General features: G+C 40.6%; 2 protein-coding genes and 1 long non-coding RNA gene across 3 annotated transcripts; all 3 read left to right on the top strand.

Moving 5' to 3' along the window:
- The first annotated feature begins 1,942 nt into the window (after window positions 1–1,942).
- LOC311258286 lies at window positions 1,943–3,393 on the top strand. The gene is made up of 3 exons (XR_014622720.1): window positions 1,943–2,139; window positions 2,775–2,955; window positions 3,272–3,393. It is a non-coding gene; the product is annotated as an uncharacterized lncRNA (long non-coding RNA).
- A 45-nt stretch (window positions 3,394–3,438) lies between these two features.
- On the top strand, window positions 3,439–18,425 carry fam20b (FAM20B glycosaminoglycan xylosylkinase). Its single transcript, XM_084355973.1, has 8 exons — window positions 3,439–3,603; window positions 4,161–4,408; window positions 4,494–4,580; window positions 4,699–4,808; window positions 9,649–9,820; window positions 12,540–12,731; window positions 17,192–17,251; window positions 17,353–18,425. Exons 1-8 carry the CDS (start codon window positions 3,475–3,477, stop codon window positions 17,582–17,584), a joined length of 1,230 nt encoding a protein of 409 aa, XP_084212099.1. The 5' UTR covers window positions 3,439–3,474; the 3' UTR covers window positions 17,585–18,425.
- Window positions 18,426–22,734: 4,309 nt separating this feature from the next.
- Window positions 22,735–27,177, top strand: LOC311258068 (uncharacterized protein; the record flags this gene model as incomplete). Its single annotated transcript, XM_084354115.1, has 3 exons — window positions 22,735–22,872; window positions 24,686–24,728; window positions 24,876–27,177. 3 exons carry the CDS (start codon window positions 22,735–22,737, stop codon window positions 25,250–25,252), a joined length of 558 nt encoding a protein of 185 aa, XP_084210241.1. The 3' UTR covers window positions 25,253–27,177.
- Between the last annotated feature and the right edge of the window lie 203 nt (window positions 27,178–27,380).

Below are 27,380 nucleotides of genomic sequence, written 5' to 3'. Positions count from 1 at the left end.
TAATGTTAGTTAAGTTGTACATTAGGGTGGCCAATAGCATAAAAACATGCTGCAAGAATGCGTCTTTTATAACCACGTGATCATGCACAAAAAAAATAACAAAATTAAAAACTATAAAGGGACTCTATCTGCTCTACAGTGCTTTCATGGTCAAAAATTATATTTTAAACAAAAACGTTAGTAAAATATCTGCTCAGGCTAAGGTGTTGCAAGATAAATCAGTTTCATTTTCCTGGAAAAAAAAAAGTCAAAGCTTTATTAATTATTCAAATAAAACTGTTGTCAACAACAAAAAAAACACCCTGTTGACATACAAACTCAGAAGAGATCCGAAGTAGACATAGCTTTGCTATGCTTAACAATGCTGAATATTGGATCTGATAATCATCCAGGTGGGTGATCAGTCAACCGGTAGTATACAGTACATGTAATATAAACATGTAAATATATGTATTATTTATTTTAAGGGGCACTATGTAGTTTTGGAGAAGAAATTCAAACTCAGAATTCTAATATTTACAATACTAATGAGGTAATAATACAAACTCAGAAATATTCATTTTTCCGTAACTGAATAAACAAGCTGTTCTCAGAGGAAAATAAGGTCCCAGAACACTGTTTGAAGCTAGAAATGTGGCAGGGTCCGCCAAATATAAACGAAATAAAACGGCATGAAAATGTTTGTTTATTCAGTCATGAAACAAAGAGCTTGTTAATTTAGTTTGTTTAGGCATTAAAAAAAATCACTCACTGAAGATCTTTCTGTTCTGATGACAGTTTCTTCCCCAAAACTACATAGTGCACCTTTAACTTGTATGTTGGCTACTTAAGGACTTTTCACTCAAGTACTATTCGTACGGGTGACTTTCACTTTTACTAAAGTAATAATTTAACATGATATCTTTTACTAAAGTATGACTTTTGGGTACTTTTTACAACACTGGCTTTAAGGAGTTACAAGTCAAACCATGTGGCAACAACCACTGCGATAGGTAAATTAAATTAGATAAAACTTTATTGTCTCCCTTGGGAAAAATTCCACCTGAGCACTGGAGAGAACACTGTCATTGTAGTAACACATGCATACCAAGTATACTGCATCATGCTCCGCTCAAAGATTTTACACAGATGCCATAGGACTACATTCAAATGTTAAATAAATGCCCTACAGTAAGACATTGCACAGATAACTATTGTTTGCATTACAGTTTATTAATGGAGCTAAGAAGGAGTTAGTGTGGATAGAGCCGTAGCTACCATGAGGACACTGAGGTCGTGTCCTTTGACATCTTGATATGCATATTTTGTAACACTTTAGAATATCTGTCATATCATTAAAATAAACAATTATATATACTAAAAAAACAAAAATGGCAAATTTATAGTTAATTGAACTTTGTTAATAGTTATTTCACTGTTAAGAAGCAATGAAAGGCTTTACAAACCATTTATTTGCAATTGTTTATTGGAAAGTGGCAATTACGAGAGTTGTAACTGATGTTTTTAACCTTTACAACTGCTTAATAAATGTTTTATGAAGCGTTTCATTGTTTCTAAACAGTGAAATGACTTAACTAAATATAATTAACTATAAATGTACCATTTATTAATGATGGTTAAATACATTTAAGTCAAAATTGGCCATATTTGTTACTTATCTTCTTCTTCTTCTGTTGGAATTTGAGTCCAATTTTCATACATCTTATTTCCTAAGGATGGATGGATGGATGGACGGACGGATGGATGGATGGATGGATGGATGGGGGGCAGGACCTCAGTATGTCTAAAACCCTGGCTCCGGCCCTGACTGTGCAGAAGCAGCACTGTAATTACGTGTCACACCTTCATGAAGGTATAGTTGCGCTGTGGGCGCATCCACAGTGCGCCGGCGCCACCTGGCGGCTGCGCGCGGCGCCTGCAGGAGGAGGAAGTGTTTCGGAAGTGGACGCGGCAGGCTAGAGAAGGAGCTGAAGGAAAAGGGCGGAGGAGAGGGAGCTACCGGTGGGGAAATCGTGAAAACGATAATGCCACCGTGACTTCTAGCAGCAGGATAGCTCGTTACAGGAACCAGACACGTCGCGGGACTTCACGGACACTTGGGAGCGACTTTGCGTGCGGTGAACGACACATGACCGTCAGGTAAGTGAGCTCAGTCGGCAAGCCAGTGAAAACAACAGACGACGTAGCGCCGCTGTAGCTAGCCGTCTGCTTTAGCTAACGCATAACACACACACAGCAAGGTGTGCTGAGCAGCTAGCTCTGTCGTGAAAGATGTGAGCATGTCGCTGCAGATGCTGTGACCTGATACGGCGAATAGGGCAGGAATAAACACTGTGGGAAGCGTGTAAATGGAGCCGCCATTGAGAGGTTTTAGCTGTTTTAATGCGGTCACTGCCGGCCAACCGTTTTCTCACTGGTGTCAAAAAAAAAAAAAAAAAAAAAAGGCAGCAACATCATGAAAGAGCGATTGTGTGGAAGAAGCGGCTGCCTGCGTGGCCGGACATGTCTCGGCTGAGGTGTGTGAAAAGCAGCCCAAGTGTTATTTACAGTGGGGTAAGCCCTGCTAATGGCTAGCTCGTCGTGGTGGTGTCACAGGTTTGATAACCTTACTCCGGGCTCGGTGAGTCAGTGAACGTGGCAGTTGTGTTAATTTTGCAGAGCTCAGTTGGCGTGTAAAGGCCCCGTGTTTCAGTGTCTGACAGGCAGGTGAATCCAACAGGAGGCTTTGCAATCAGACGAACACCACCCTCATTTTTCTCTTTTTGCAAGGTTAGACCGCCCAAGGCAAGAGGGATGTGCTGGGACCACCACCTCAGCTGACCCCCCTCTCTGCACCACAGCAGGACTGCATGTCCATCATCCTCACTGGAAACAGGCAGGGAAGGAGGAAGAGACAGACATTTTACTAAATCGACTGTTAGAGACGGAGGGGTATTGTCAGCTACCCGAAAAAAGGTTTGTTTGAATGCAGTGAATGTGGCCCTGCAGGTTTAACACAAAGAAACCTTGCATATCTGCTTTGCTATAGGTGTGCTGTTTATTTTGCACTCAGTATAAGTTTTGTGCAGAGTACACAGAGCAGTCTGTGTCATCCTGATGTAGTTACATATGCTGGACAGGCTTCAGCTGTGCTGCAGTGCTGGGTCACCGTCTTCCCTGAGGGGAAACGAGCGAGAGGGGCAGAAAAATCAATCGGTTTTCTCTCCACATATTATTGACACAATATTTTTCATCTCTCCCCCCTCCCTCATGTCTCTTTCTCTCCCTCCAGGTGACTGCGTGTTTGCACAGAGTGTAGGTCCAGGAGGAAGGCAGCGAGGCTCCTGTTCTTCAGAGGGGGTTTATCTGACGGGACACGCGGGCGGGCAGGAGACGGGGAGTTGCAGGGGCCATGCATCAGGGGTGAGGGGGAATCGCTGCGGGGGACACACACAGCGTCGGGTGAGGAGGGGGTCGGGGCCGCTCGGTGCGGAGATGAAGCTCAAACAGCGCATGGTGGTGCTGTGTGCCGTGCTCCTCCTGCTGGGCCTGGCCAAGATCTTCCTGCTGGATGGAGGCGAGGGCTCGGCAGCAAGCCGACGGGACCTCAGAGCGTTTCGCAAGGTCAGCGTGCCAGGCGACTATTTTCATCTTCAGTGCTGTCATTGAGAGGATGCACAAGACTCTTAATGCCTCGTTTCCACCAAAGCATTTTCTGTGTAATACTCTTCTAGCCCGTACATAACCCATAATGAAAGGAGCAAAACCCCAAGATCTGTTTTGTGTTTGCACCTCTTAGATATTGATGTAGTTAGTAAGGGCCAGGCTTTATGGGTAACTTTTCCACTTTTACAGTATTTGAGAAACTGCTGTTGTTGTTTCACTTAACCAATCAGTTGTTCTCAGAGGAAAATAAGGTCCCCAGAACACTGTTTGAAGCTAGAAAGGTGGCAGGGTCCGCCAAATATAAACAAAGTAAAACAGTATGAAATTGCGTCAGTTTGTTTATTCAGTTTATTTGGGCATAAAAATAATCAGTCAATGAAGCTCTTTCTCTTCTGACTAAAATCTCTTCCCCAAAACTACATAGTACACCTTTAATTGGCTATAGCTGAGCATATTTTAGACACGTATGTATCAATGTAACTGCTCACAGAGTTCTTATCACCGACCTCTCACAGATGGAAGCTGGCCTTTCTCTGTCCCGGGGAGCTCGTCTTACCCACACCCTTCAGTCTCCGTGGGAGATAGCGAGCCAGTGGGTGGGCCCGAGAGAGGTCTACCCCGAGGAGACCCCAGAGCTGGCTGCTGTGCTCACCTCCCTCAGCACTGCCAGGATAGAACGGGCAGATGTGGGCTATAAGGGCACGCAGCTCAAAGCCCTCCTGGTGCTAGACGGGGGACAGAAAGTTGTCTTCAAACCCAAGAGGTCAGATTTGTTAATAATGGGATTGCATGCTTGTATTTTATGCTTAAGTGTGATTCTTATTTTTGTCCTCACCACCCTGCCTCAGATATAACCGAGACTACGTGGTTGAAGGTGAGCCATACGCAGGCTACGATAGACACAACGCTGAGGTGGCTGCTTTTCACCTGGACAGGTGTGTAAACATCATTATTGCAGTGTCTGACATTTATCATCTTTGATGTGATAGTGGAGCGGATCTACTGTGTAATAAAGCTCTAGTGTCGTGTCCTGTTGGTCCGTTCTCTCTGCAGGATCCTGGGGTTCAGGAGAGCGCCTCTAGTGGTCGGGAGATACGTCAACCTGCGGACAGAGATTAAACCTGTGGCCACAGACCAGCTGCTGAGCACCTTCCTCATGCAGGGTCGGTATCTGTCCACTCTCATCTTCGCTCACACTTGTAAATGAGTGTGTGTGTTTTCAGACATCTCAGAGTGAGAGTCGGGCGTTATTGTTTGAATGATTTCTCTTTCTTTTGACTCATAAGTTGACTCTTATCTCCAAGTCTGATCTCAGTTGTCACTCTCTGTCTCATGCAACTTTCCCTTTTTTAAAATCGGCTTTCTCAGTCAGCGCTCTAGACCAGGATATGTCCTGCAAGCGCTGTTTGATGAGGGTGTGGCTCAGCGCTTTTGACAAACGTGTTTGTCAGAGCACTTCAAAGAGAAATCCATACAAGAGATGTGTAACACTTTATAATATCCAGCATTTTAGAGTTTGCTAACAGTGAAATCACTATTAACTAATTTAATTAACAACACATTTACCATCTATTATTGATGGTTATTATAAAGTGTTACCAAGAGGAGTATTAATACCATACCTTCTTTTGTGGATTTATTTCTGTCATTAATAAATGGATGAAAATGTATTAAAACTGCAACAACCTGGCAACCTTTGTTGAAAGGACACGTAAAGGTCAGTTTACCAGTCTTTGGGAAAACCGCTAAATCTTTGAAAACACTTCTGGTAATATCTTTTATTTGCGTGGGTTGTTAGTGCAGGGAAATAACCGTTATGATTTCATGGGAGGTTATTATTTTCTCACTTTGGCTTTAGGTTTAAATGACGAGATGTTATTTGCTGCATTATGGGAAATGCAGGATTCAGAGTGTTTACAGCTTTACCCATACTCAAGACTAAAAGTTAGGCCTCTGCTTGTTTGAGTCTGACTCTTTTATCTGTCTCTTGTGAGTCCCAACTTCATGGTTTTGCATCACTAAATCACTGGAATGTCCCTGTAAGACTGTTCAATTCAATTCTTTCATCATCTTTGAGGTTACAAGCTCTCATCAGGGCAGACAATTTGACTATACAAATTTGTCTTTTTTTCTATACTGTTTATACAGTTGTAGCTTTAACTTAAATATCCCTGGTTGTGTTTGGCCATTATGGATAATGTTGCAAATCGAGCTGTATTGCAGTCGAATTTATGTAGTATTTATGCATCGATGTGATGACGTACTTTCAGTAGGCAGGAACTGATGTTTAATATCATTTTATCCATAAACTGTTTCTTACTTAATTGTCCATAAAATTATACTGTATTATTAGAAATATACATTTTAATACATACATTTTAACATTCACTCTCAAAACAGTGTCAAACTGATGATGGACTCATAATAGTATTACAATCAATTCATTTGCAACCTGGTGCCTCGATTACCCACAATGCAACTTGATACTTCAGCCCCAACCGACTGCACACAAAGTGCCCAAACTTAAGGGATGTACAAGTCGCCAAACGCACAATTGCAGTGGTCAAGCATTTCATTTCAAAATTTTAGGTCATTTTACTTGGTAATAGGGTTGGGCAATCTGATGATTTTAGATCGTGATTGATAGTTTAGGCGTCCACATTTAAAGCTTCATTCGAAAACCTCAATAGAAGCTTTGAATATTAAATAAATGACCTTCAGTACGGCCCTAATAACAACTTGTGTGTAAACAGAAACCCCAAACACCAGATGCATCATCAGACAGGACACAAATCTGGAATCCCGGATTACCATGTTGTTTAACTCTGTTCACAGATCGCAGTGCTCGCCTCGCTGATTGAGTTACAACACTGTCATCTTCTTCGTATGTAATGCTCTCGTCCAGTGTCTAATCAAGATATTTGTAATGTATAACTGCACCATTGAACCAGAAATCATAATTGGCAGATTTTCTTTCCCGTTCAGTGAGTCAAACTATGTCATCCGGATATTACAATACAATCACATCGTGACGGTGAACTCCTAAGCAAGAAGCATTACCAGAAGTACCAAATCATTAGCATTAATGGCTACCAAAAGCCACAAATGGCTTACCACATATGTAGTAGTACTCCCCAAGAATTAAAATCAGGCTTTGATGTGTAAAATGGGTGAATTCCCCTTTTAAGCAGTGGCTTTCCACCTTTTCAGCAGACCGTTTAATATATAGTGAACTGCAACAATTAGTCTATAAATTGAATAAGACAAACCATTATTTATCCCCACAGGAGTACAGATGAAAAAGAAAAAAGTTTTAAAATAAGGTTAATTATATAAAATAATATCAGAATGAAATGGAATCTATAATAGAGCAACTAAATTCAGTGCAAGCAGTATACAAAAAAAACCAACAAACATGATGGTAACAGCTTCTTTAATGGTACAGTTGGCTGCTTTTTCATGTCTTACAGGATAGTTAACGCAGTTCTTTGGGGTTTTGGACTGTTGGTCGAACAAAACAAGGCATTTGGTTTGTTTGTTTGTTTTTAAAAGTGTTTTCTGATGTTTAGTGCGCCAAACGATTATTCAGTTCTTCACCTGAGTTAGTCCTCCCAGTTCATTGCATGAACTCTCTTCAAGAAATTCATGTAAAAACTTGTATACTATGTACTAGTACTAGAAAGGTTTTGGATTCTGGGTGAGCTGGCGCGTTAGCTGCAGCCCTAATTATTTCCTATCGTTCCTATTGTTGTGGTAGGAAGTGAAAATTAGTTGAACACAAATCTATTGTTTACTTTAGAAAATGTATTTGTCAGTTAATCAGGTGTGACCAGACAAACCGGATCACTGTGTACTCAGTAGATGCCTGTGGAGAACACCTGGAGCTACTGCAAATTCAGTGTGTCACCACAATCAGATATTTAGATTAATGTTTTAATAATACTATCCCTCAACAGTCAGCTTGAGGTTTTTTTCAGTCAAAAGGTTAAAGGTCAACATGAGACCACTGCTAATCTATACTGCCCCGTTTTCTATTCTTGGTTCATGCTTTCGTAATTGTATGACATGGTGGTTTTTACCTCATCATATTACAGATTTATTTCAGTGTTTTGTGTTTGATATACCAGCTGTTCAGCTGACGCATGTGTTTTCGTGTTCTGTAAGTTACCTGTTCAAAGCTGTCACTTACCGCCAATCAGTATTCAACATGCTGCGACCTTTGCATTTTGTCTTTGCAATTGTGGTTTACAGCCGCTTGACACAATAACACCCACCGACACAGTGCCATATGCAGCTACACAGATGTGTCATTTTGTTCTCCACAGAAGTAGTAAGAAAAGGTTGTCTTCACCTAATAGAAAAGACCCCCGCTGTCAGATGCATCTAGTCATATGTAAAGTTTTGGTTTCGTTTGTTCGGTTTTTCAATGTGTGATAATGACATCATTTACTTCACCACAATAAAACTACTTTTGTTGAAAAGGTCAGGACAGGACAGGACAATTGAAAATTTGACAAACAGTTTTGATGGTCTGTGATGGTTGACACAGAAACGTCAGATCGCCCCTGTCAACAGTTTTCAGTGGCACTACTAAAACAGCCTGTTCTGAAGATTATCCACAGTGCAGTCGTTGTGAGAGATTGATCTTTTTGTGACATGGCTGAACCAAACCTTTAAAGCTGTGTTATCAACCAGGAACAGTGCTCACATGTCGACAGTCAGCAACACTAACTAATGGAGTCTTAATGAGATGTTTAATTAACGCTGCCACAAACTACAGCCCTTTAAATGATCATTATCTTGATTTAGAGAGTCTTACAGCTGAACATTCAAAGTTTAACAAATGGGATTTTTATCGCAGCACTGGTTTCTCAGTTTGCTGTACATTGATTTTCACACCATGGTCCTCGTGGCCAAAAATGAACTTACTTCGACCAGCGGAGAGCCTCCTGTCTCAGCTCATTTAAAGATGGGCACTTCTAAGAAACATCATGACGGTTCAGGCATGGGGGAGACTCTCCCATCAGTATGTAGCACAGCACGCCCACCGCTTTAAAGCTTACGTTCTTTTGACAGTTAGCTAAGTGTGATGAGTGAGTCACCAAGTATATCTAAAAGATGTCAACAATTCCTGTGTTCCCTTTTCTTTTGTTTAAAGGGGCTGCCCAGTGTTAAAACTAATAAGCCAGTTGCTGAAATGACTTTGGACAATAGTGGTCTTTATTTATTACGTACTTGTTTATTGGGAGCGCGGCCTCCGACGGCGCCACAGCCCGACGTACGTGAAGGGGCGAGGGCCCGCTCATCGCTGCTTGCAGCATTAATTATTATTATTATTATTATTATTGTTACTATTATTAAACAGTTTCTTAATTAATTTGTAACATGGAAGGACTAAACCAGATTCTCATTCTGGTTTCCTAATTTATTTGTTATTCTACAACACAAGGTTGCACAACAAAATGCAAGTTGTAGTCTCTTTATGTTACATGAAATAAAAAAAATCAATGCTGGTGTGTGGGGGATAAATTAAGTAGTCTCACAGTCTGGGGAAAGGAGGTACTCTGTAATCTGGTGGTAGGACAGTGGATACTTCTGTATTGCTTGCCAGACAGCGGCAGGGTGAACAGACTGCATTTTTTTCCCTCAGCGAATTGTTGTACTACTATTGTTTTTCTTTAGTGAGGTACCTTTTGCTCTGCTTTACATCTTTTTGTGCACTCACGTGTGTAGAGTTTCTTTTTCTTCTGTGTTTAGACAAAATCCGGATGTGAGGCACATATGTTGTAAGTGTAGCCTGTGTGTGTTGGAGTCATTATCTGTTGAAAACACTTGTCACACTATTTCTGTTCCTACTTCTTCACTCTTCACACACTCTTACTGATTATGTTTCCTGTAAAGAGCTTAGCGGTCGGCCTCATACTGTACCTCCTCACAGCCCTTTCAAGACAACATGGTCAAGTGGAGTTATTTTCATGTGTACCTATTTCTTTCTCCCTCCAGGTAATAATACGTGCTTCTATGGAAAGTGTTATTACTGTCGGGAGAGCGAGCCAGCGTGTGCAGAGGGAGAGATAATGGAGGGATCGTTAACCCTTTGGCTGCCAGACGTCTGGCCGTTGCAGAAGCACAGACACCCCTGGGGACGCACATACAGAGAGGGGAAACTGGCCAGGTGGGTGTTGAGTTTGAATCGAAAAAGGGTCTCTATAGTTGTTTAATTAGTTTTTTAATTTAGGGAAAATCCCTTAACTTCACTGAATTATTATTGATATTTATCAGAAGGAAATGGAAATGTTTCTGTGCTGATACTGAGCGTCAGCTCTTCCTTAATGATGGTGTTTTTAGGTAAGTGGTTGTAAAAGACTTGCCTGCACTTTCAGTAATTATACTCCACCTACTCCTTTATTCTGAGAAAAGCTTCCAGAGGTAGGAGGGTGACTGATGGAGGGCTACGTGACCGAGGGAAGAGTATTATATGAACAATTGTCTTATCATTTGATGCCTGGGTTAGTAGTGATCACGATACGTCCATCACAATATGTTGTGGTGTAGGTGTAAGAAGCAGAGTCAATATTTCCATGTATGCAAATAGAAGTTATAATTTCGATTCTCAGGTGCAAATGAGCTCCTAATTATGAAATTTAAATAAAAAAGAAATAGCATTGAGTTCGTAGCAGTAAGAGGTTTTACTTTGAAAACATTTATCTGATTTCATGGGTGTTGAATACCTCTTTGGTAATCTAATTAGCACCAATGCACACTGGGGCTGCCAATGTTGCTTTTTCCACTCATATTTTAGGCAGATTAGTTGCTTGGATGAGATGACTGACAAAATGTAAACTGATAGGGCAGAGGTCATTAATTGCTCTTCCTTGGTAGCCTGTCGTTTACTAAAGCATCGTTTAAATGATTTACTGTCAATGATCGTTTGATTGTAATTACAAAAAATAAATGTAAGGTCTTCATCAGGGATCATAGCTGGATAAAATCCATCAGTTTAACCATTTTATGCATCAATTATAGGGTATTCGTCTTCATAAATGGCAACAAAAAAGGATTTAGTTTACAGGTAATTTCCTAATATTATCCAAGATTTTTCCTTTTTAAAGAACCTTTTGTCAGGAAGAAAGAGACAGTGCTCTTGTTATTAATTCAAATTTAATGCTTGTGTTAATTTCTATCCTAACAAAGCCTTTTAGTCAGTGTACAGCAGGTCAACTGAACATGTGAAAATGTGAAATTAGTCTACAGAGAAGCATGCAGTGCAACAGTCATGAAGAATAAGGTTTGCAATAATAAATGACTGGCATTTTAGTATTCACTTGAGTTTAAGTGAAGCTTTTCTTTCAAGTACAAGTACATTCATATTTTTCCCATAATTAGTACTAAATGTGTCGGTTCTCTCCAGGAAATTACAGACCTATGAAATAAATTATTACCAATTATGTTTAACTGCTAAGTATCACTAAAGAGCTACACTGAGCAAGTTTCTGTGCAACATTTTTTCACATGGAAACTACCGTGTCATCACATCTTCGTAAATCTTGCTGAGAAATGTATTTCATCCAGTTAATGAGCATATGTCCTTTTTACAAGATAATCCATGAATTCAAGATGCTCATTAAATAGAATGATTATTTCACTGGTGTGCCTTCGGTCAGTCACTCTAACATGCAGTTTTATCACACAACACAATGCCACAGATATCAAACGTTTAGATCAAGCCAGCAATTGGCATATCAACAACAGGAATGTCCACCACAGCTGCTGTTCATGAATTGGCTTCACAAACCATAGGCCACATGTAATCACCACCTGCCAGCTCGCCATCCTTACTAAGGTCTTGACTAGGCATTTGATGATCTGAAAATTTCATGTCATATACTGTAGTTAAAACTCTTAAAGTGGCACTTGAACATACTAGAATCACCCTACCTTACATTTTTTCAAAGAAACATATTTTTATTGCATCACAGGGGACACACATCTTGTGGCAATTGAGAATAAATCAAGAAATCCATTCAGGACCGTTCTGTGTCGAGCAGGAAAGTTTTGTTGATGTCGGTCATGCGAGGATATTCACGATTATCAACCTGAGAGTTTTTTTATCCCAATCTGCGATGATATCGTATATGGTCCCATCCCTTGTCCTGACTGACTGAGCTTCATTCAAGTCTATCAAATGAAAATGTGTGTAACGGCTCATTGTGAAGGTTCTGCACAGAGCTGCTTTAATATGGATCCAGTGGGACTGTCGGCACATCATATTGACATCATCGGAGAGAATTTTCCTTGATCGTGACCATTCACGATTGCTCGGTGTTCATGAAATATGAAGCAAAAGCTGACTTTACAGAATAACCGAGGAGCAACTTTGAACACAGTTTCACTTCAATCTGATTCGTCGTCCTTTCATTGAGGACAGTGCACCTGCTGAGTTTAAGCTGAATATGTGTGCAGACTAGCTCAGCAGCAATGATGCTCCCCACTGAGCACTCCTAATATAGTCAGATTCTCCTCATACAGAAGTTCAGCTGCATTTCAGAAGTACAGAAATGTAAGTTTGTATAAGATAACAAAACTATGTGAGGATCCTAGAATTGTGGAGGTCTGGAGAACATTGTTAAAGGTTTACTCAACAAGAGTATGTGTCGGAATGAAATCCTGTTTGTAATACCAAACTGTGGGAAAACTATAAATAATAATAAGTCTGGTGTGTTCATTGGCAGAGCGTGAGGTTTTACTAAGAAGCATAAAAAAATAATCAACTTACTGTAAGATCATGAATATCTTGGCCTTCTCTGCTGAGTGCAGGGAGGATGTTGTAATAGTGTGTGTGTGTGTGTGTGTGTGTGTCTGTGTGTGTGTGTGTGTGTGTGTTAAACATCCAGATGGGAGTATGACGAGAGCTACTGCGAGGCGGTAAAGAAAATGCCTCCATATGACGCGGGGCCGAGGCTGCTTGACGTGATTGACACAGCCATATTCGATTATCTTATTGGGAATGCGGATCGGCATCACTACGAGAGTTTTCAGGATGATGGTGGGGCCAGCATGCTCATTCTTCTCGACAATGCAAAGAGGTGAGTCACTGAAAAATAAGGGGAACTGGTTGAGAAATACTTCCTGGAATGTCGGCCTGAACACATTAGACAGAAGACAGGATGGAGCTTTAACCGTTTTGTGGCTGATTTATCCTTTATACTTACAGCCACTGATAAAGTTACAAGCATCTTGCATGCTAACAGCAATAATAATCAAACTAATAATCCTCTTATTACAAATGCTACTTTCAGTAGACTTTCTAACACTCATATCAATACCAATACTACCAACATCAAAGACCCCGCCAACCACGTGGCGTTGTCATGTTTTAATGAGGCGATAACACGTTAGTTTCTTAAGAGCAGCTGCAGGCTGCAATTAACAACTACACAAAATGACACCCATGAACAGAAACGGGATTATAGAATATATGTGTTATCACCTCCTATTCACCAATAACAGTATTTATCAAATCTAGGTCCAGACTAAGTAGACAAGTTATCGTGGGACAGAGGCGTGGTTCATACAGCTCTATGTGCAGGCATGAACACACACAAGACACATTGAGATCCGATTACTCAGATCACATTCAGAGATGGTCTGGGCAACATGGGACCACATTGTCTCAGCAGTGTGTATGTGAGTATTCCACATTAAAGGATCACCTATTCTTTAAGTACAAGTGAAAGAGACCAATTTTCATTTTGTTCACTTTAAAGAAATGCATCTGCCAGGATAAGCAACTCACCATTGAACTCGTGACCTCAATTTTCCAGACACCTTTATGAAATTGCTCAGTTTTATGAGTTGTTGAGTGAGGGGGCATGCTGTCTAGGTTTCTTAATTATTCGTGCCTTCATGAACATTCAGTTTTAAATACAATACGTTAAGTTTTTTGTAAAAAAAAGAAAAAATATATTAATTTGTGTCTAATTTTGCAGTGCGTATGATTGTCAACAGGCCACCCAGACAGACGAGAACAGCTAGAAGCTCACTGTTGATGATGTCATATGGAGACAAAGTTAAAACATTCGCTGTTGCCAAGAAGCGAAGGGTTGTGTGTGTGCGCTAAGCTGTGTATGAAAACTTGGCGTGTCTCTTTTATATGCGTGTTTGTGGCAGCAGCAGCCGGTGCGGACTGTATGTTGTCCCCAAACCTCTGTGTTTAGAGGCTTCACTTGCTCTGCATCTGAATTGGTGATGTTTTATTTTATCATTGAAATCAGAAATGTCAGGCTATTTACACTATGTATCTTAATAACGCTTGATTAACTCCTTGTTTTTGGTCAGTTCTTGTAAATTTACATCGAGAAAGGAAGATGTATAGAAAGAAATTATATTTATTATATGTTTGGTCATCAGGCCTCAGTGATGTGTTTACGTCGACACTGAATGTGATTTATCTTGTAGACTGAGGGTGTTTTTTAATTCAGCAGTAGTGTCACATAGCATCATATATTTTCTTTACTTCTTCTTTATGCATCTTTTAACAAGTAATTTAACATTTTCTGAATAATATTTCCCTAAAGAGTATAGTGTTCTAGTAGAACCCTCCCTGAACACAACAGCCCGATACTTTTCCATTTCATATTTGAAGTCTGATTTTTATTTTCATTTTCAGTTGCAGTTTGTCTGATTTTCCAGCATGCCCATCTTTTTCAAGAACTATCTTATCGTCACTGAAACTACTTTATAACTGACTCATGGTGAACAGCCACTTACATGAAGTGAGAGCATCGAGCCGTTAATCCTTCTTTGAAGTCTTTTTTTGTTTTTCTTTTTTTTTTCTCCTTTTTTTTTTTTAGTGAACAAAACCAGCAGTGGAAACTTTTCCGCCTCATTTGTTAAAATTTTTCAAGAATGAATCACAAAATGAGGTTGAATGAGGTTCTCGTAGAACGGTTTACTAGGCTCAATTGACAATTGATTTCTTGATACCGTTTGCATATATTGAATGAACAACTGCCAGTTAACATTTATTATCACTTTAGTGGCATCATTTTTTTTTTCTTTATATTTTGGCTCAAATTAGAAAGCCCTCTCTGAGGCGAGACTGGCTTTTAAGTTCGGCCAGAAAGCATCAGAATCTTGTTCACTGCTTTCAAGAGTGGATTCAGTGGGTCACCAATAACATTTGTGATTTCTGACGAATTGTAGTGTTAAACAGGTGTTTGGTGGTTTATTGTTATTATCATGATTATATTCATGTATGTTGTGAATGTATCTGAAAAAACAAATGAAATCCCAAATCTGAAAACAAAACACTGACACGTCTACGGCTGCCAACTGAAAGTGAATGAGTTGGAGACAAAAACACAGGGTAAAACATTGAAGCTTACAAAAATGATTAGGGATAACAATGAGTAATTACATTAAAAGGGAACTGTGAATATACTTTTATGTTAGCTGGTGCATTAGTTTAAAAAAATCCAACTGACACCATGTGACGGTGGTTTGCTGATGAGAGAAGCTGCGATTTAGGGGCACCAAATCCCAATCTCGCCGAGGGCCCTAAAATATGTACTGTAGCAGGGGCCCTGCTCTGACAGTGCTGTCAGGAGCTGACAGGAGAGCTGCTCCATGGTGCCCGGGGATTTTATAACCGAACAATGAGCAGGATGCACAGTTCTAACTTTCGCTGACTGTGCGGAAATCTGATGTTTTCACATCTCAGATGAAACACGAAAAGAAAGACGTTAAAACATGAGACTGAGGCAGCAGGTAACACAGGCTAATATTGAAATCTTTTTATTGAACAGCAAAATCCAATTCACCAACAAACCCAATCCAATAACCTATTTCTGTGGCTTTAAAACAGCATGTCTCCTGAATGGTAAGACTAGGATATGCACACAGTGCGCAGATGGTCGGAAGCAGTGACAACCAGATTTATTTTCTGTCCTCACGGCGACATCCTTATATCATTATTTATACATGGATCTGTTGTTCACAATGCAGCATTCTCAGGAGTAAAATATGGTTGCATCTCCTGGACACGAGGATAGTGAGTTCATTGCATCCTGTCAGTTTTTAATGCGTCTGAGAAGCAGGATGTGTACCTATTAACATCACTGCATTCACGAACTGCCTGTGTCACACTATTATAACACAATGGGGCTTTGAATGTAAAACTGACCAACGGATGCCATCAGTCTTCTACCGATTAGTCATGACTCATGCCAGTGTGTTCGGGAGTTATTCCCTCAGACAGGCTGTTGTCTTCTGCTTAAATGATGCTGAAAAGTAATCAGTAAATCACACCGACCCAGAGCAGACTCGGCAATAACGGGTAAAGTGTCACAGCAGTTTAGTGAATCTAGCAACCTATGTGTTCGATTAAGCAAGTATTTGAATACATGTTTTTTTTTTCCGGAGCTGATGATGGAGGTAGCGAAGGAGTGAGCCATCTAGCTTTCTTGTCATTTCTGGAGTTGCACATGAGCAATAATGATGGTGCACTGGAGAGAAAATGGTGCTGACTTGTTGTTTTTGAGCTGAACATTTCAATTGTCCTGGAAACAGGAGTTAACTTGGTCAAGATTAAACACAACTTTTTTTTCTTTGTTGTTATTTTATAACTGCTATTAAATAAACACTAATAAATAGCAGTTTTTACAGCGGCAAGTTAAAATTGACTTCTAGAAGGTTGATTTCTGGCCCACTTGCCCAACCAGGCAGATATTACGATGTAACACTGAAAAAAAGTAACATCTGATAGTGTCCTTGTCCTTATTGCAGAGGACGTAGAATGCCTTGTTCCACCTCATAGTTAAAGTAATCCACGTGGTAAATAAAAGTGTCTGGTCCAACTGAGACAGGCGGAACGCACTCCAATTTTAAGGGGACTGCAGCTGAGACCCGTGGGTGCAGATGAGGAACAGCTAGTACCGGAAAAAGATGCCTTGTTGTGTGGGCAACTTGGACGTCATTAAACACGGTACAGAAGAAAATAAATATTTAAATAATGTTGGAAAATAGTTGTGGTTTAGAGGAAATGGCAGCAATTTTTTCCATCCCCCGATACACAACATGAGGGACGAGGCCAACAGAGAAGAGATGAAAGAAAATTGTCACACTTGACCTGAGCACTGTAATAGATGCAGTTTCAGTTACTGAGCTAGATTGCATTATTATACATTCACAATTCATAACAATCATAAATCAGATTTCAGGACTGATTTTAATATACTGAAACCAGAATATTTAAAAAAAATGCTTACTAATAATAATGTGGATTCTTACTTTATGTCCTGCTTGATCAGTCTGCTGTAAAGTCAGTTTGGGAGGTAGTTGACAGGTCTGTGGTTTGTGCAGCTCAAAGGGACTTTCCCTTCTGGTTCCGTTGACTTTGCGTCGTTGACGTGTGTCGTAAAAAACCTTGCATTTGAAAGTGTGTGCGGTTTTCTACAGTGCCATGACCAGTAGAGTGTGGCTTGCTCTACTTGAGTTTTTAACTGTAATTTTATTTTATGTTTTGCTCTTTTCTGTCTGTGTGCAGCTTTGGGAACGCAGCTCTGGACGAGCGAAGTATCCTCGCACCACTCTATCAGTGCTGCATGTGAGTACTCAATTCTAAATCTCATCCATTTTTGGCGGATACGTTTTTAATCAACATCTTTGTTTTACTATAATATCTCTTGCCTTTCCTCTCTCTGTCAGGGTCCGCGTGTCCACGTGGAACAGGTTAAACCTGCTGAGAAGCGGAGCTCTGAGTTCAGCTATGCGGCAGGCGTTGGCATTCGATCCCATCCACCCCGTTTTAGCCGAGCCCCACCTCGCAGCCCTGGACAGGCGTCTGTCTGGAGTCGTAGCAACTGTCAAGCAGTGTATGGAGGCACAGGGCCCCGACAACACTCTAATAGAGGACCGAATGAACCTCCCACATCCCTAGAAAACAAGGGACAGGTGAAAAATAAGAAACGGCCAGGAATTAACTTCCTGAGCCTGGAGAAGAGTGAGTAAAAGGATCGACAGGGTGGAACAAGAACTGTGAATTTCTTCCCCCTTTGCCATTTCCTTGTTTGTCACTCTAATAAGACTGGAGTGGTTCTGTAAACCTGGATTAAAAATGGCATCACCTTCAACTATATAAACACTCTCTCAGGACTGTTGTACACTATAGGACGGTATCTGCTGTAAGAACCCCTCCATCTACTACTACTGGCTGTAAAGACACTCCTGCCTCGTGCCAAATTCTCCAACCCAGTCCAGCTTTTACTTCGGAGTCAACTAAGGAAGAAGGATGGAGCTCGGGGAGATGTAGACCCTCAAAGGAGCAGGAAGGGAGCCAAAAACGTCTTGATGCAAGACGTCGTGTTTCAGGCTGTTTGGAGCTTACAGTCCAAGAAACTGAAATACAGATTCCTGTTGAATTAACAGGACATTAAATCCATTTTAGAAATGAAAATGCTCTTTTTTTTTTTTTTTCTTCCTTGAATTGAGACTGGAAGGAAAAGAGAATGAACTCAGCCCTGCGCCATCTTTGTGTACATATTTAACTAAGTAGTGACATAGAGCTATGAGACGAAAGACTATAAATTTGTGGATTATAATATTAAATAAGCCTAAGGGTGCTTGTGTGGGTGCGTGTGTGTGGGTGTGTGTGTATGGAAGAGTGCCATATTGTGCCGCAAATAAGGAAGCTACTGACATGACAGACTTGAAGTGAGGAGACACATAGTTCAGGTGTGTGGGTTCATCTTCAGCATTAAACTATGATCTGTTTAATTGTGGTTCTCTCTCAGTCATCTTTTCCTCACCGCTAAAAAAGCCTGTTCTGAAATGTGTCGGTGATGTTGCTGCTACTATAAAAAAAAAAAGCAGCTGGTTTGATGTGGTGCAGTGTTCATGTTGAAAGGGACTTTCACTTTATTCCTACTTTTAGTCCCTCAGATATTTTTATTTTAGTCAGATTGAATCGGAGACGTGTCAACAGGTCATAACTGGAACGCGCTTCTTATAGTTAACATTTCATTTCTAATAAGCCCTTTTAGTTCTCATCTCTTCGTCTCACTTTCTGTAAAATTTTGTTTTAATTTTTCCAAATGTGAATCACTTCCCATGCAAAGAATTTAGCTTAATTTGAAGGCAGCACTAACACCATTTAGCCACGTATTAGTCAGAGCTGTGATTAGAAACGTCGTTCCCATGCCTGTGCACTTTTTTTGTTTCCATTACCCAAGAGATTGTCTTTCACACTGTCTGATTCCTGTCCTCAACTTAGATTAGAGGCTGGTTTCATTTCCGCTATCTGGAGTTTTAAACATAAGAGCTGAAAAGACGCTGTCAATGCACTTTGCACATCACAACAAAAGAAAATGTATTTTGTACATATGTATGTATATATCTTTGGTTCTTGGATGCAGACTCTGATGATTGAGGTGAGGCGGTGTTTTCAGCTGTGGTTAGCACACCTGTGAGTAACCTCCAGCTGTCTTATGGTCTGATCCTCCACTGCTGTACAGCTGTTGTCTGAACTGAACTGAACTATGAGCAGGCACAGCAGGTCTTCTTGTTATCTTCATTTTCAATGTTCTACCGTAAGTTGATTGTAGATTTGACAAGATGTAGACAAACTGGACAGCCTATCGCCAGAGTAACCGCCAACTGGGCTAACCGAAACTGCATTTAGATAGTTAGTGGTGCAGCTCGCGGTCTAGACTGATAAGGGGTTGCACCAACTGGTCTTTACCAACACTGGTTGTAACTGCTAAGTGGTTAAGACCAGTCTGTAGAATGAATTGCGCCAACAGAACTTAAGCCTGGTTTTAACTACGCTCGGTCTTTGCGATGCGCGTTCATGTGAATACCATGATGGTGAATATAAAGAGAAGAAAAGTTAGCGATAAGTTGTAATTTCAACAGTAACATCTCCCATGTTGTCTCTCAGTTGCTGGAAAAGTGAAGACACGTTTACAATCTCCCACTGTCCTGCTTTGTACTTGAGGTACAAAGTGGTATTACAAGAGAGGACGGGCTGTGCTGCTAGCGGGTTAGCATGCTAACTTCAGTTGATATCTCTACAACGCAATACAGACCTGTCTTTGGCATAACATCAAAGCCACTATTTCCCCCAAATTCTGTTAATAATTAAAGGTATGCCAATAAAGCCCCTTTGAATACAGTTAATTTTTAAATGGTTTAACTAAAAATGTTACATATTGCACCTTTTGAACCTCAGTTGTGCATTTACCCATTCTTTCATATCCTGTTCACATACCAAAGGTGTAGGGGGTTTAAAAAGGATGTGCGTGGGCTGCTGCTGATTAATCAGATAGCACTTTTCTTTCGACAAACTCAAACTTTCCTAATCCCCTTGCACTTGGTGTGGGTCTGTGAACAGAACTTTAAAATACCCAGCTTGTCCCAAAGACTCTTGTCCTCTGATAACTCTGTATGTCTTGAATGAATATTTTCAAAGTGTTGTTGCAGTACCTCTGGCAATGGACTTCCCCATATGAGTATGTGCTTCTGTTACAGATCATCTTTCACCACAGGGCCGTGTCCTTATCACTTGACATTTCCTTACTCGTGTTTGTTAACCCTGGCAGCGGTGCTATCGTGGCTATAAACTGTATACTCTTACTCTCTGGTTTGAGTGAGTTGCTACCTAAACGGGGGAAACTTAACGGTGAAACCCCCCCCCTCCTCCTCCTGTCCCACATGCAGATGTTCACACTCAGCTGCCTGCTCTGTCTTGGTGTCACATCCAGCCTCTTTGTTTGTCATGCAACAGAACAGATGATGTAGGACACCTGTTTCGTTTAGGCTAAGCATATGTTTTACTCGGGAAACTTTCCAAAACATTGAAACTTTGATGAAAACCCCAATTTTCCTCCATATAAAAGGCATGTCAGGTCATGTCTGAGCAAATACTGTATTTGCCTCTTCACAATGCCAGCAGTGTCTGCTGACAGCTTCATATTGTGTTGACACTCAGAACTAACTATTGTCTTTCTTTCTTAGTAGCTGCCGTCAGTATTTGACTTTTCATTTTCATTTGACTCTTCGCCCTCACAAAGAGGACTATTCACTCATTACTATGTACTACAGACACTAGATGTCCCTGTAGGATAATTCATGTTATAGATGGTATCTGAACAATGTACCACCTAGCATCAACGAGTCAACACTGACTCACTACAGGTACCACAAACACACTGTACAACACACACTTTTGAGTGAGGCAATGAGACTCGTGTCCCCACATGAGAAATCCTACACCTCAGTTAGATGAGCAGTGATTCTCTGGTGATCAATATATTTTGCTGTAGGAGTAAATGTTTTGAAAAATGCAACCTGCTGAAATGAAAATCTCCATGACTCAGTGGATACACACTAATGAGGGCGTCTTTACGTTATTTGCATTTCAAAGGGTAACTACGCTGCTGAAACGAAAGATACGCTGATGAAAGGTTTCAGCAATGAGTCTGCTGCAGTCTGTTTAGTAGTAAACTATAGACTGGAAGATACTGTGTCACATAGTTACAATACTTTTAATATTTCAGTTGACATGTTTATTAGGAAACACACTCACACACGCCTGCTTGCTGAGAGGAAAAAAAAGGGTTTGATTAGACTCCCTGTTGCTACTGCTGGCTTTCAGTTAGCTTAGCCTAGCGTAAAGAGTGGGAGCAGAGGACAACAGCTATCCTCTAGCAAGCTCGCTAACTGCCAAGTTATATCTTTGTTATGTAAAAATGACACGCCGTGGTTGTGATGCAAAGTTTTGTGACTTTCTTGATCAAACAAACAAAAATATTTAGATTTTTTGTGAGCTTTAGAGGTGTTGCCAGGTGGATTTTTGTTACCTTTGGCAGGCTACCTGTTTCCTCTTGCTTCCAATCTGTATGCTATGCTAAGATAAGCTAACAGACTGCTGGCTCTATTTGGTGTACAGACATGAGAGTGTTATCAATGCCAAACTATTCCTTCAAATTTTAACTACAGTGAACATAACACTTGGGACATGAGGAGGTGTAGGTGTTTATAAGGGGCCCAAGGTAATTTTTGCCCCGGGCACCCTTAGCAGGAGACTCCGGCCCTGCACTGATGCGCAAGTGGTTACATGTCTTTAAATACTATTTGACTTACCACCACACAAGATGGTTCCCTGTTTTCTGAACTTCATCGGTGGAGTGTAACTAAGTACATCTACTCAAGTACTGCACTTAAGTACAATTTTGAGGTACTTCACATGAATATTTCCATTTTCTGCTTTTTTATAGCTACACTTCATTACATCTAGGAGGCAAATATTGTACTTTCACGCCATTACACTTATTCAATCACTTTAGTTACTTTGCAGATTACATGCAGCATCAGAGACATAAAATAGAGATTTTGACAATCGACCAGCCCGCGGTGAAGGCCTACAGTGTACATGCATGTACAATATATGTATAATTTACCTTTTTACATTTATTTTTGATTATGATGTACATTTATAGCCCTAAAATAACTTTTGCTACTTGCATACATATTAAATATATTTAATATCAGACTTGAGTCACATGTTAATATTCAACTGACAAACTTAATCACAATATGGTGAAAGTACAACCTGCTGGCTGCTGTAAATACCAACAGACTCAAACCACAGCCTGATTCATTATATTAACTTATTTTTTCTTTTGTTTTTTAAAACTTATTGTCACACAGACACTTTTGTCTTCGGTTTCCTAGAAACAAATTGTGGCTTGCCCTCTTCAGCGGGTTCGCATCAGTCCCGATACCCCCAATGTGATGGGAACACGACCGTGATTGAAGCGTCATGATGTGGGAGGTTTCACTCGGTTTCTGAAGCAGCGTGGCAGTGTGTGTGTGTGTGTGTGTGTGTGTGTGTGTGTGTGTGTGCGCGCGCGCGCGGACAGTGTGTGCGTTGCACACGAGCGCGATGCAACCCCCCCACCCACACAAACAAAATAAAGAGTAGATCACGAGCGCTTTCTTTCCAGTCACTCCCCTCCTTTCAACCTGCCCGCTCCGTTAAAAGCGTGGCTGAGCTCGTGCAGGGCGCTCAGAGCGCTGATGGACGCGAGCATGATGGATGCTGAGGGAGGCCGCGTGCACCACCTGGAGAGACGCGCGAGGAGGCTCGTGGTGATCGTCGCCCTGCAGAACCTGCTGGTGGCCGCGTGCCTGCTGCTCACGCTTTACGCGTACTGCGTTCAGGAGCCGGTGAGTAAGCTGGGAGAGGAGAGCACTGCGATGAGCAAGACTGCCTTCTTACATCAGGCTGTTTTTTTTTTTTCTTTTTCTTTTTTTGTTGCAGCATGCGCTCATGCACACTGACAATACAGACAAAGCGGAGCTGATAAAGCTGACGAACTACACTCAGAGACATCGCTGCTGCTAATTACGATTTGATTTATTTCAAAAACGCGCAATTAAAGCAAAATTTAAAAGTTCTTTCAAACCATAGGTTCTCAATTAAGAGCTTAACACGTAAGTAAAGGCTTATTGATTGTTTGATTGATTGATTGATTGATTGATTGATTTGTAAGCATGTTTCATACACAGAACTAGATTTAAGGTGTTGTTAGATAAATTTGCAACATAAAGTTAAAACAACACAGAACAGAATAAAAGGGATACATCTGCTGTATATAAAATTAAAAAAAAGAATAAAAATGATTATGAACTAAAGCAAGTAATGATAATGATAGCACAGTGATAACAGGGTCCCTGTTTGATCTGTCAGAAACCACGAACACAAGAACAAAGTCATGGAAAAATGTTAAATGTTGCTGGAAAACATCCAGACCACTTCTTCTTCTTGTGCATCATTGAACTAAAATTCGACCAATCTTATCTTATTAAGTGTCTTAATACCTTTGCTGTGTAGTGGATGCAATAATCATCCACCCCCAAACTTTTTATTTCCTCTGACAAACTTTTGTCAGACACATTTTTTGGAAACTCCCCCTCCATTCATTCTGTGTGAGGACATGTCTGGGTCTTGCACATACGCTGCATCAGCCATCTGAAACACCTTCTTACTTTGGTAAAAATGTTAAAGTACCAACTGATAACAGGGCTGGAAGGTAAAGTAATAAGTAGTGTTGCCCTTTATTGGGAGCAGCTGTTTTTTTCACTGTGTTGAAGTATTAAACACATTTTTATTGCTACAAAGCTTACAGAGTGACATTCAGATGTGCCTTCTGACACAACCAGGCAGATATTACATGTCGAATTTGCATTGAACTGCTGTTGCCTGTGTCCTAAAATTAGCTTCTTTTACTTGTGGTTTTAAGTCTTAATATGAAAGCCAGAGTTGTATTTATAATAATAATAATAAACTTCATTTTTAAAGCACTTTTCATAACAATGTTACAAAGTGCTTTACAAAAGAAAATAAAACCAGACAAGGCAGATAAATTGAGAATAAGGTCAAAGGACATGAGCACAGAGGAACTAAAGACAATGAAACCAAAAAGATCAAATAAATAGGAGTTTAAAATAAGTATATATCAAACCTTGTCAAAAAGCTTTCAGAAAGAGAAAAGTTTTAATCCATCAAAAGTTTGCTCGAGTGTGATCAAGAAGAGCGATAGTTGACACTTCAGAAGTCGGTGTGGAGTTTCTCCAGAGATCCTCTGACCTGGATGACTGATTCTCTGCATAAACATATCACAGTTGCATGATTACTGGATGATGATGATCTTTTTAATGACTAACATTTGTTCTACATTAAGCTCTAGTGTTTATCACTGCGATGTTACTCTCACTACAGTTATTAATCAAACATGAAAGTGAGACTTTCCCTAGTTTCCGTCCGCCTGCCTATTTTCACAACGTGTCTCTCAGCCGCTTTAGCAAACAAACAAGCTGTGTGCTTCCCAGAGTTGAGCATCTGAGAATCACAGTGCAGAGCTGCGTGACCTTTTAAAAAACAACCCTGAATAGTAGTTATAATGTCAGAGTCATAATGGCAGTGAAAAACCACCACCACGCCACTGGTCTAATGTAAGTTTCTGTGTTCTCCTCACAGGTCGATGATGATAATATCCACATCCATTTCGAATCCATTGCAGGTGAGAAACAGAAACATGACCTTTATTTTCTAATCTGATCTTTATCTTTGTTATTGTATTTGTTCAACGTTAAAGTATCACAAGCTAGACACCTCTTATCTCACTATCACTTTCCCCTCTCCGTCTCACAATCCGCCTTTCCTCCAGACATTCGAGGCAACACAACGCTGGAGTTTGAGGTTTCAAGCAGCAAGAAGATGAGCCTGGTTCGCGAGAAGAAAGACAAGATCTACATCAGCTGCCTTGGACCCTATATTTTGTATATGGATGTGTGTTACAAGAGCTTGATGAGTGGGAAGGAGGCCAGAGGGATGCTGCAGCTGCAGGGAAATTGGAGTAAAACTCCTCTGATCTCTTTCCCCATGAATTCTTCAAGTAAAGAGAGCACTTGCAGCCTGTTCCAGAGTACAGTCTCCTTCAGGGTAGGGGAGGCCAGTCTGTACTTGAAGTCCACAGTCGGCTTCAAGCTCAAGAATGTGACTGTGGGCCTGAGCAGTCTGCTGGGGAGGCGGTGTCGATACTGATGAGGATCAATTAACGCTCTCCGAAGATAAAGTCCAGAGCCGACTGGAATGAGGAAGGGAGCTCAGCGCTCGTGTTCATCTGCTGCTGTGAGAGCAGACACACTAAGCAGGACTCGCGCTGATGGCATGACTTGTATTGAAGGACCCTTTCCTGTTTTGTCTATTACCTCGACCGAGGGAGTTTGACTGTCGGCAGGAAATGTCAACATCTTGTGTGTGGTCCTGGGCAAGAGCAAACCACATGATTCCGGTGCTGACGAGTCACGAGTCACAGTTTTTTTTCTAATATATATTGTTTTATTTTATTTTCGACGAAACCACCTTAAAGTAAAAGTTCACCCAAAAATAAAAATTAATTCAATTCAAATTCAGTTCAAGACATTTTCTATTCCCCGTCCTGCTGATGGAAAGTCGAGGTGACGTTCAAAGTCCACACCACATTTCTGGAGCTTCACAGCAAACAGTGTCGCAGCATTCTCCTAAACGACTGAAGTAGATGTGGACTTGTTTTAAATCGTTGAAAAACATGAAAGAAAACGGCTCCATAAAGCTCGTCAGGCGTAATCCGAGTCTCCCGAAGCCCCGAGATTCCACATTGATTCAAAAAGACGTTATTTAAACCCTTTTTTTTTAGATGAAATCTTCATTATAGCCGTTGAGCTAAAAGCACAGCCCAAGTGAAGTGGGTGCACAAGAGCTTGAGCGCACGTCAAGGGGTGTAGATAACGGCTTTCAAATCCATTTGGTATCTCTGGGCTTCCAGAGGCTTTGATAAGACCAGACATAGCTGAATGAAGCCATTTCATGTTTTTTTCTGTTGCTTTTTAAAACAAGTCCCCATCTACTTCAGTTGTAGAAAAAATGTTTTGTCGACTACGAAACTTTACCTGACTTTCCATCGTCATGAAGGTGAGGAGGTAATGACTGAATTTTCATCTTTGGGTGACTGTTCCTTTAACAAGCAGTGGATTTTTATTTTATTTTTTTTTCATCAAGTATTTAGCTAATTTATCAGTCAATTGTTTGGTTTGTAAAACATCGGGTACCAGTTAAAAATGCTCAGTGATATTGGGACGCTGAGGGTTTTGCACTCCTCAAGCGGCTTTCATTTTTATTCTATATATAGCTATAGCTATAGCTTTCAGTCTCATCACTTTATTTAACAATAACAGTACCAAGTTGTGTAGTACCTGATGAATGTATTTGTTATATTCTCCTGTGAAGCTCTCCAATCTGAGTCTCATAAACTCTCTGTGTGCTGAGTGGCCTCCAAACAGTGTTTGACTCGCTCCACCACATTGCTGGAGTTTACCACAACAATGACACTCTCACTGACATGTTTACTGTCAGGGCCTTGCTTGGGCTTTTCTTTCTATGACTAACATGTTGAGCAGCATGTGTGGAGCTGGTGTTACCCGAGAGTGAAAAAAACAAACACTTGAGACACTGACACACAGACAGCTCAGGGTAAAAGACCAGAGAAGAGGAGATGAATGATTGTATCTGCACCTGTTTGTATGTGTTTGTTTTTAATTATGCCTACAGTTATAAAGCAAGAAACAAGTGTTGATTCATCCCCTGATAGGTGCTTTGTACATATTAGTGAAGCTGTGATATTTTCAATGACAAGTCATGTTGTTATAATGATGAATATTATTTTTTTTAAGCATACTGTAAGGCACATTTCACTGTACAGTGTCATTATTGCTTGAATTGGTTGGTTTGATGTTTTATGTCTCTACTATATGATCAATAAAATATTTGAATCGACCTGTACACAGAGATTGTGTGTTTAAAAAGAGGAGCGTTTTTTCAAATGTTTGCAAGACGAGCTAAAACTTCCTCACAAATAAGCTCATATGAATGTGAAATGATGACATGGTACGAGAATGGCACTGTATAATTCACCCAGGGGATAAACTGTGTGGCTACCTCATGTACGCTTTGGCACTGATCACATGTTGGAATGAAACTTTAATAAAAAAAAAATTTTTCCATTTGGCAGTAATCTTCTCTTCATTGTTTTCACCATCTGTCCGTCAGTCTCTCTCTCCCCGACCCTCCCTGTCTGTCTGTCTGTGCGGCTTCCGTGAGCGTCAGCAGTTTCATCATCATTATCAGGCAAGTT

Source organism: Pagrus pagrus (genome assembly GCF_965226575.1).
Source record: "Pagrus pagrus genome assembly, chromosome: 6".
In the NCBI taxonomy this organism is placed as follows: Eukaryota; Metazoa; Chordata; class Actinopteri; order Spariformes; family Sparidae; genus Pagrus; species Pagrus pagrus.
The sequence above is the reverse complement of the archived record's forward strand: the minus strand, read 5'-3'. Positions and strand labels throughout refer to the sequence as shown.